The 9654-nt window shown below is 44.4% G+C and overlaps 1 protein-coding gene across 4 annotated transcripts; it reads right to left on the reverse strand.

Moving 5' to 3' along the window:
* Positions 1 to 341: 341 nt before the first annotated feature.
* LOC133460763 (serine/arginine repetitive matrix protein 2-like) lies at positions 342 to 9254 on the reverse strand. Of its 4 annotated transcripts, XM_061741530.1 has the most exons (12): positions 6094 to 6331; positions 5287 to 5490; positions 4653 to 4778; positions 4520 to 4552; positions 4313 to 4406; positions 3231 to 4000; positions 3048 to 3083; positions 2253 to 2410; positions 2100 to 2164; positions 1464 to 1564; positions 1067 to 1165; positions 342 to 508 (listed from the first exon to the last, which is right to left on the reverse strand). In XM_061741530.1, exons 1-11 carry the CDS (start codon positions 6203 to 6205, stop codon positions 1068 to 1070), a joined length of 1797 nt encoding a protein of 598 aa, XP_061597514.1. In that variant the 5' UTR covers positions 6206 to 6331; the 3' UTR covers positions 342 to 508; position 1067. The 4 variants fall into 4 exon arrangements, with proteins under 4 accessions (XP_061597514.1, XP_061597513.1, XP_061597512.1 ...); XM_061741529.1 differs by lacking the exons at positions 342 to 508; positions 1067 to 1165; positions 1464 to 1564; ... (5 more) ...; positions 4520 to 4552; positions 4653 to 4778 and adding exons at positions 8165 to 8195; positions 8807 to 8888; positions 8988 to 9048; positions 9178 to 9254 and having other exon boundaries at positions 5360 to 5490; positions 6094 to 8084; XM_061741528.1 differs by lacking the exons at positions 342 to 508; positions 1067 to 1165; positions 1464 to 1564; ... (5 more) ...; positions 4520 to 4552; positions 4653 to 4778 and adding an exon at positions 7868 to 8154 and having other exon boundaries at positions 5360 to 5490; positions 6094 to 7834.
* Positions 9255 to 9654: the final 400 nt, after the last annotated feature.

Consider the following 9654-nt stretch of genomic DNA (forward strand, 5'->3'; position numbering starts at 1 on the left):
ACACCCAGCAATGGTGGCATTTTAAGAGAGTTCTTGAAAAGCAAGACTTGAACAGTAAACAAAGCCGATCTTCAGACAAATGCGACAATCTCACCCATACCAGACTGAAGTTCCTTGATGCTCCATGTATGCAAACAATACAAAATAGCATTTCATGACAATTATATTGACTGCATTTTCAAATGAAATCACAATTCAGTATAATCAAAATTCACTGGTTTTTAGAGAGCAATAAAATAGGAACATTTTTAAAACAGAGCATGCAATACAAAGTAAAATTCAAATAGTAACTGTCACAGCCTGGCTCTTACAGCCATGACAAGGAGGGAGACACACCATGATAAGGAATAAAAAAATATGTTTATTAATAAAAAAAAGAAAACATGGGATGTGGATGTCAGTAAAGTAAGCATGAGGTGCATGTTGTGTGTGTGGAGAGTGGAGATGTGTGTTGTAGGATGCAAAACAGGAAACAGGATAAACGGAAACTGCCACATCGACGAGGTGCCTGCAAGTGAAGGAAGAGAGAGAGAGTATGAATAACCGGCTTGGATTTATACACTGGTAGACACCGCGCCCAGGTGTCACCAGTTGGCACTGATTACCACACTGCTGTTAGAGTAGAGCAATACTACAGCACTACCACAGCTACTGAACATTCAGTAGAATTTTTCTTCCAAAGCATTACAATAATATATTCAAAACTTTCCCATTTTAAATGGAGAACACAAAAAAAAAAAAAAAAAAAAAAAGGTAACAATCAGTAAAATCAAGATGTTACATAGTTTTAGTAACATTTATCATTCCAACACAATAAAAACACAAAAACGCAACACTACAACCCTGTAACAGCCAAGGACTCAATAGAAATGATCCTCAAATACAAAAGCTCTCTGTGTATATATACATAGCATGCAGGACAGGCGAGGATGACTCCTTTCCAAGCTGTATGGCAATGGGCTGCCCGATGTACTGTAAACATACACCTGTGTGTGTGTGTGTGTGTGAGAGAGTGAGAGCGCAGTCTCAGTGCAGAATTTGTTGTCAGAATCTAGGATTACCTCACCTCACTGCTTGCGTCTCTGCGGCGCATGTTTTAGGTGGTCAGCGGTGGTCTGCCTGATAAGGTCCTCCGTTGCCGCCTTGTCGAACCTCATTACTCCTTCTGCAAGAGTAGAAGACAGTGACATTAAGAAATCTGCCATCAAATGAAAGGGTCGACATTATAGCTAAAAAGTCCTTAGAGCAGGAAAGTGTAGAAAGAGTCGCAGTCAGCATGGGAGAATGAATCAAAGGTTAGACACCATTTCTCTTTACAACCGAATGTTAGGTCAGGTGCACCGACACTGCCTGGTGTAAGACATTCCACAAACAAACACAAGCATTCCAGACAAAGATGAAGGCAGACAAAGAGGACACACTACAGACAGATTTGCTGCATTATTAGATAGATATGGACTTACCTTGTATTGCCTTGAAGAGCTTTGTGCCCTTTAGTGCCCTTTTCTCCTTCTGGCCCTTGCCCATCATGTTAAATTGGGCCATAAGAGCGTTCGTGAACAGCCTTCAGCAAAAAAACAAAACGGTTAGGAACACAAGTCATTCCACCTTTTGGCTAACAGACTTAGACGGCATATTTTGAACATGCAGTTTAACAATCTGCAGATCTACTCCCTAACCATTACACTGAGGCTAACAATGACTTATATTTAAGCAATAGAACATGAGGGAGTGCAATATTGTGGCTGAAGGACGAGTACTGCAGACAATCACAGCCATGCTGATATCACACGACCTTGTGTTCTTTTGCTTTTATGCAATAGATTAATTATACAACTTCAGTAAAAATATCACTATTAGCCCTCATTTCAAAGAGAAAATAGTTCCTGTGTGTATATCGTGGATGGAACTACTCGTGGCATAATGCCAATTATATCCTTCAAGTTCTGTCTAGTATAGTTTACTCTGCTAATAACAATTTGAAATACATAGCTGACAATACTGCTGTGTAGCTGGCAGTTGTAGCCCAAAGGTTAGGAAGCAGGTATATAGATCAGTTCAGTGTGCAAAATGTTTACCAGCTATCAGCATAAACACACCTGTCAAGGACTTTTCTGACACATTCCTTTGCGTCCCTTCCTCCCACTCTGGCCAGACACTGCACCTGTTGGAATATGCATCATAAGTGCTCAGCAATACCTTTTCACTTCAACCCTATTGACTAGACACATTTTCAGATTTGCAAAACCCACCATGCGTTCAAAATTACTGGGGTCCATTAGCTGCACTTCCTCCTCTTCAAATTGCTCCATCGTCTCCATCCTGACGATGTTCCCAACCAGGGCAGATGTTGGTGCAGAATGTTGGTCGCGAATCTGAAGCAGCAGGCTTAGAACTTTTTTTTGAAATACTGAAACAATCCCAAGATTATTACGATTAGAAACAATCGCCAGATTATTGAGATTTGAATAAGACTCAAAAAAGATAATTAAATGTTAACCCATTGATGCCTGGTGCCGGCCATGGAAAAACGAAAAGACTGGTGAAGACAGTCAAGGAGGTGACCCAGTCCTCCTGCCGGCATGCGCGAGGGGGTCTTCACCAGTCTTTTAGTTTTTCCAGTTGTATGGCGGCCATTTTGAGGCTTAGGCATCAATGGGTTAACTACACACAAATGATGTTTCCAGTTGTCAATGGGTTAAAGGAATATTTCACCACTTTTTAATGTTTGTATGATTTCAATATGCCCCACTCAAGATGAAAATAGTAAAATGGATTAATTTGGTGCTCTCTAGTTCCACAGGGAGCTCTCTAAACATGTACCTCAGTGACATCACTAGCATGCATATGAATGGCAGTGATGTCACTGAGGTACACATTTAGAGAGCTTCCTGTAGAACTAGAGAGCACCAAGTAAATACATTTTTGTCTGGAGTGGGGCATATTGAAAACATATAGGCAAACATATTCCTTTAAATAACAGAAAGTTTGTGTAAGGAGAGATGAATCAATGGCCAGGGAGGTTCAATCAATAAAACAAGACTTACCCTCCTGAGGCAAGGGGAAGGTCCAGGTTTTAACATCTGAAAACGCAGAAATGCGGAGTTAGAAATTGACCATGGACAAACTGAACAGACTTGGGCTACAAAAGAGTAATTTTAATCAGACAATCAGGCATGCATTAGTACAAAATACTTTATTGCACAGCGCTTTTATTAAATTAAACTCACCATATCTGGCGTAGCCAGACTTGGACGGGCGCCTGGGAGAGGGAGACCTGGACCGGCGTCTGTGGGAGGAAGACCCGGACCGGCGTCTGTGGGAGGAAGACCCGGACCGGCGTCTGTGGGAGGAAGACCCGGACCGGCGTCTGTGGGAGGAAGACCCGGACCGGCGTCTGTGGGAGGGAGACCCGGACCGGCGTCTGTGGGAGGAAGACCCGGACCGGCGTCTGTGGGAGGGAGACCCGGACCGGCGTCTGTGGGAGGGAGACCCGGACCGGCGTCTGTGGGAGGGAGACCCGGACGGGCGTCTGTGGGAGGGAGACCCGGACGGGCGTCTGTGGGAGGGAGACCCGGACGGGCGTCTGTGGGAGGGAGACCCGGACGGGCGTCTGTGGGAGGGAGACCCGGACGGGCGTCTGTGGGAGGGAGACCCGGACGGGCGTCTGTGGGAGGGAGACCCGGACGGGCGTCTGTGGGAGGGAGACCCGGACGGGCGTCTGTGGGAGGGAGACCCGGACGGGCGTCTGTGGGAGGGAGACCATGAGGGGCGTCTGGGGGAGGGAGACCATGAGGGGCGTCTCGTGGATTGAGACGTGGAAGGGCGTCTGGCGGAGGGAGACGTGGCCGAGCTGCTGGAGGGAGTGGGGTTGGGAGACCTGAACGGGCGTCTGGTCGAGGGAGTGCTGGACGGGCGTCTGGCAGAGTGAGACGTGGCCGAGCTGGACGGAGTGGGGTTGGGAGACCTGGACAGGCCTCTGGTGGAGCAAGACCTGGACCTATAACGACATTACTTTTTCTGAGAGGGATGCATCCATTGTTGGACCAAGTGTCATTGGAGTCACTTAATATTGCATTCAGTGCTCTAAATTAACGCCAAGCGGCCAAATGCTGGTAAAATTCCAGTTTGGCTGGTGTTAAAGAGCAACTTACTAGCCACTTTGACCCATTACTGAATGTGTGTTTGGCTAGTAGGATCTACTAGCCATTTTGACTGGTGATGAAAAAAGTTAATTTAGAGCCCTGATCGCAATGTATTAGGCAAGTTACTCAACTGTATTAAAAAGGCACAAACATGTCATTAAGCATACCTGGAAACACCCCTTTCTGGATGTTCAGTAAAGATTGAATGACGAAGGGGAGAAACCTTGGCCGGAGGCTCCGGAAAGCTTGACAGGGTTGGACCTATTAGCGATACACAATTATTTACAAATACCCATGCAAAACAGAAACATCGTAAAAAATGTATAATGCTTCATTCCAGAACCATTTTATAAAATCATCATAGATGATAATACCTCTGTTGCTTTCCTCGTCGGATTCAGAAGTATCTGTAAATATAACAATGTTAATTACAAGTATAAAATTTGAGGGCCACTGTCAGATTAACAATCATCTATATTGTACGAATGTTGAGAATGAAATGCATACCATTTTCAAGGAAGTCTGGAATATTTTTTTTCTTCCGTGGCCTCTTTTTAGCCGGTCTCTCATCGTCTTCCTCTTCATCCTCAGCCAGGCTCGTGAGGTTGTATATTGCGCATTCTCTGCGCTTGGCTACGATTCACAAACCAAAACATCATTAACAATCTGTGAAAAGTCATTCATCTATTCTAGATCCTATTTATTTATTACAGCTAGCTACACACAAGCTTAAAGAAGAACTTCTGCCGATTTCAATATGATGTAATGCTCACGCAACCCATGACTTGTCAGTACTCGGTGATGCTGTATTTTTCGACTCAGCCCTTTGAGATCTGAGCTATTCTTATGGGGGCAGACTTTGTTTACATTAAACCTTTTGAACATAGGCCTAGTCCAAATATCATCCCAAAAGGCATCATTGTTTGCTAGTTGTCTGCTGATGTTGCATAACCTTTTTTTTTTTTAAGTGTGAATATACTCTGCCCTCATTACAATGACCAGGATCTCAGAAAAGGCTGAAGAAAAAAAAAAATCTCAGGTACTGACAAGTCCAGGGTAGCGTGAGCATTACAACTGCATGTCGAATTTGGCAGAAGTTAACCTTTATCTCCTTAACAGAACCAGCCACAACCAAACTTACCGGATGTCATCTTAATCTTTAATAAGGGGAAGACGAGCCAGTCCTCCTCTGGCTCCACCCGATCCCTTATCGCCTTCTCTGTTTTAGTGACACTAAACCTTGAAGGCCACCGAACTACCTTTTCCCCTTCATCCACCCAGTTCTGTGGGACCACGCCTTCCTCCTCTCTGTCACCCTCCTTCCACACAGCCCTCACATACATGACTGGAAAGGGCAGAACACATTTGCAGTTAGATTATCATCCAAATTCACAGAGTAGTACATGAACAGTGGTTCTCAAAATTATTTGAATTAACCCATTGACGCCTGATGCAGGCCATGGAAAAACAAAAAGATTGGCGAAGGGAGGACGGGGTCGCCTCCTTGACTCTTCAGTCTTTTCGTTTTTCCATTTGAACGGCAGCCATTTTAAGGTTCAGGCATCAATGGGTTTAAAAAACCCAAACAAAGAATCCAAATGGACTCTTGGACACATTGAGAAACACAGCAGGACATACCAAAAACACAAATTGTAATGTTGGATGATTAGAATGTTAGATGACTACTCAAATTAATCTAATAAGGAGATAACAGGACCACAATTGACTACATTGGAGGGTTTTAGGACAAAACAATAGAGTTGGCAGATGCGCGTGCAGGAAACGGATGAGGGCGAAGCCAGTTATGGAAACAGGTGAGGGAAGAACAGTGGTTTATAGTTATGTTGAAATGAAGGGAATTGAATGCAGGTAGTCATCGAGAAACGGGTGGAAAAAACGGAAAAGGTGATCTCTATTAGGTTCTAGATAACAGAATAAAAAGATTAACCTTCAATAATAATGCTCCAGCGAGTGACGGAGGGGCATGAGGACAAATCCACCAGCTTCTCGGGGTAGGCAGGCCACCTTCCGGTACAGGTCCCGCTCGAGCAACTGTGCATTTCTCATTCTGACCTGTCCGTTTGCTGTGCACACTATATCAAGCAATCCAGAGCTGCATGGTTGGCTAAAAAATGGTGACGTGTGACGCTGGTGCAGGATTTCGCATTCAAAAGAACCATCTGCATTTTGCTGTCGAATGAAGGCAAATTGCTGATCTTTCAAAAGAAAACAACAGTCTTTCGTTTTGATGGAAGCAAATTTTCTAGGCTTTGTAGCGCTCATGTTCACGCCCGAGTGTTCCAGTTCCGCCAGACGCCTCGTCACCTGTTCCAGAGGACTTTTTCCACTCCTGACATGCTTCTTGATTTTCTGGAGGTAATTTTCAAAGGGGAAACATGACACCTCATTTAAGGAGCACTGGAAGTGACGGACATCTTCGTGGAGATGCGTTAATCCATGTACATTGTACACTGGGAATGTTTCACCATAGAGCCGAGCACTGGTCCTGACAAAGTGCTTGAGCAGGTCTTGGGCATACTGAAGATAACGCTGGCGGATCCTGTCATCGGACTCCAGCAGTATCGACATGGCCACAGTGAAAGACACGAAATGTTGGTACAGTTCCAGGGACAACACGTTTTTCAGCACGACAGGTCCAGTGTAGAGCAAAAACTGCCTTAGTTCAGTTGCTTTCCATCTGTCAAGCTCGTGTAAAGCTCGGGGCTGTCGGGCAAAATCGCTGGGCATCTTGCCCCTCAGAGCAACCAGTTTCTCAGAAATTGTTTCTTTTTGTCTTGCTGATAACCGGCAGATTTTCGGGCCCCGTGTCAAGTACACCAACATCCGTCTCACCACACCCAAGCAGACCATGTGCATGTAGTCCAAGACGAAAGAGGTAACGCAAGGCACTCCGGCAGTAATGAAGGGGCTGCGTCCTTGCTGATGGTTCTTAAAATATTCCCCTTTTGAGAAACCATCATCTGTACGGGAAGTGCTTTCATCACCAGTGAAAACTATTCTTCCATCAACGCGGATACCCCTGGTGATGCATCTTTCACAGCTCTCATATGAAGTGTGACCCTTGATGCATTTCAGAAATGCCCTGGCTGGCGCATCACAGATCAAAGAGTCAATGGTGACAGAGTAAGTGTGGCCTTCAAAAGTTATACCATCTTGTTTGAGGTGAGCATACTCTGTCAGGAAGTCTCGGAGATACTCCTCAGGAGGGCTAGGTTTCTTTGTGCCACTGAAAATGGCAATAATGAATGGATCAAATTTGCCACATTTCCCCAGTATCGGCCAGCACTGCACTCCACTACTTTTAAATAGTGGTATACCATCAATGTTTACACTGAGGTGCACATCCTGCCCCTCCAGATGTCTCAGGCAACTACGGATGCCCTTCTCCAGTCCGTAATACTTATACTGGCCTCCACATTTTGGTTCTGTCGAACTAGTCTGTGGTGTACCGAGGAGTGTTCGGCAATCCAATGGCAATAGGTGGCCTTGCTTCCTTAATATTGGCAATAACCCATTGATTGCTCTGTGTGTCAACTTGTGTTCCAGTGCCCACTGTCTTAGTTCTTCCTCAAAGCTGCTCGTCACTTCAGGGTCAGCAATCATTGATTCCGATTCAGAGTCAGTGCAGTCAAAATCAGTCTCAAAGTCGATGCGGTCTGGTGTCCCAGGTGCACTAACACTGTCGCGGTCTGGTGTCCCAGGTGCACTAACACTGTCGCGGTCTGGTGTCCCAGGTGCACTAACACTGTCGCGGTCTGGTGTCCCAGGTGCACTAACACTGTCACGGTCGCCGTCACCAGATACACTAGCAGGCCTTGGATTCTCGCTAGCACTATCCTGATCGCTACTGTCTGAACGTCTGAGAAGTTGCTCTAGGTTTCTTTTGAGTTTTCGCCATTTTTGCACTCTGTGAGTCATCTGCAAATGTAGACATGCACAAATTAGCTTCTTCATGTAACCCCTAAAGAAAAAAAAGACGGGGCATTAGTCGTACCTACCTCGGCTGTGTTTTTCTGAAATTCAATCGACCTGAAAGAAAGGCAAAGAACAGTTTTAGAAAGTTTCCTTGTAAAAGTGTCAAAGTAGAAATGCTCGTGCACACACCTGCCCGCATGTGTGAAGACACACACACACACGCACACACTAGTGCATTTCTGTGATATGGTACAATAACCGACATATATATGTGGCCTGGTGCTAAATGATGGAACCGGACAGAGCAAAATTATTTGTATGGGTCTTTATTCCCCGACTGCACTCGGGGAGCACAGCATTAATTTTTGTGATTTTAAGGCTTTCAGGTTATCAGTAGTAAAACAAAAAAAAAAAACATATTCTTTCTTGTTTCTGTTCTTAATGCACATCAGCAGTAAATCAACTCCAGTACTGCCGATAACTCAACCTAATGAACTCTCACTACTAGCTGTAGGTATCTCTAGACAACAGTAGCTTACACTAAACATATCCAAGCAGTGTAGACTAAGGAAGGAAAATAAGGAAATAAAACATCTGTTAAACCACACAACTCAAAATAACTTTACATTCCTGTGCATTATGTCACAGAGAAATACACATTATATTATTACAACAATTCTAAATGAGCTTGAAATAAAAGGTTCATTAGTAAATCATGAACTCACTCTCTCACTCCAGTGTGCCACCTGCACGCCAAAGACACGCACAGCAGGAAGTCAAACGCCACTCGACAGCCTTTAATCTCCCCTATAAGTTTGACAGAAACATAAAATGTACAGTTGAAGGTGTGTAAAAATAAAAATTTTCATATGAACTTATCTTCCAGTGTACTCTATCAGCACTTACGCTGCACTGCTGTTTAGTGTCGGGCCTCAGCTCGTCAACAGACACGCAATTCTTTGTGGATCTACAGGAATCAGCCAGAACACAAAATCATCATCCATTAACCTCAGTCTGTTAGTCTAATCACACTCCCATCTACCGCCACAGGTAACGATTTTCATATTTACTCTGAGTTATAAGGATATTTTCTTACCTAAATACACGCCTCACAAATGCTTTCCGCAGCCTCGTGTGAAAAACTCTCGCGAGACACTGGTCACATGGGCCCTCAATGGAAGAGTTACCGTTAGCTTAGCTGAGGAGCTAAAGAAGCTAACTATAAACACTGACAAAATTAACCAATTTAGCACATCAAAGTGAGAGCAATGCAATCGCCTCTTACTTAAATCTAGTCAGACATACTATCATGATAGCTGTGTCATTGAATTATGTTATTTTTACAGATTTACTTTAACGCTGTGCTTCGGGTACCTACCGTGAAAACGATCGCTATCACTGGCGCTGTTGCTGACGTCACAGTCAGTATTTATGCGCAGTGGGCCAACCAATGGGCTTTCTTCTTCTTCTTCTTCTTCTTTTGATTTTATTGGCGGTTGGCAAACGGGCTTTCACAATACCTCAGTAAACTAAAAGGTGATTGGCTGTGATTTTCAACCACAAAACTCTGTTA

Source organism: Cololabis saira, chromosome 15 (assembly GCF_033807715.1).
Source record: "Cololabis saira isolate AMF1-May2022 chromosome 15, fColSai1.1, whole genome shotgun sequence".
NCBI lineage: Eukaryota > Metazoa > Chordata > Actinopteri > Beloniformes > Belonidae > Cololabis > Cololabis saira.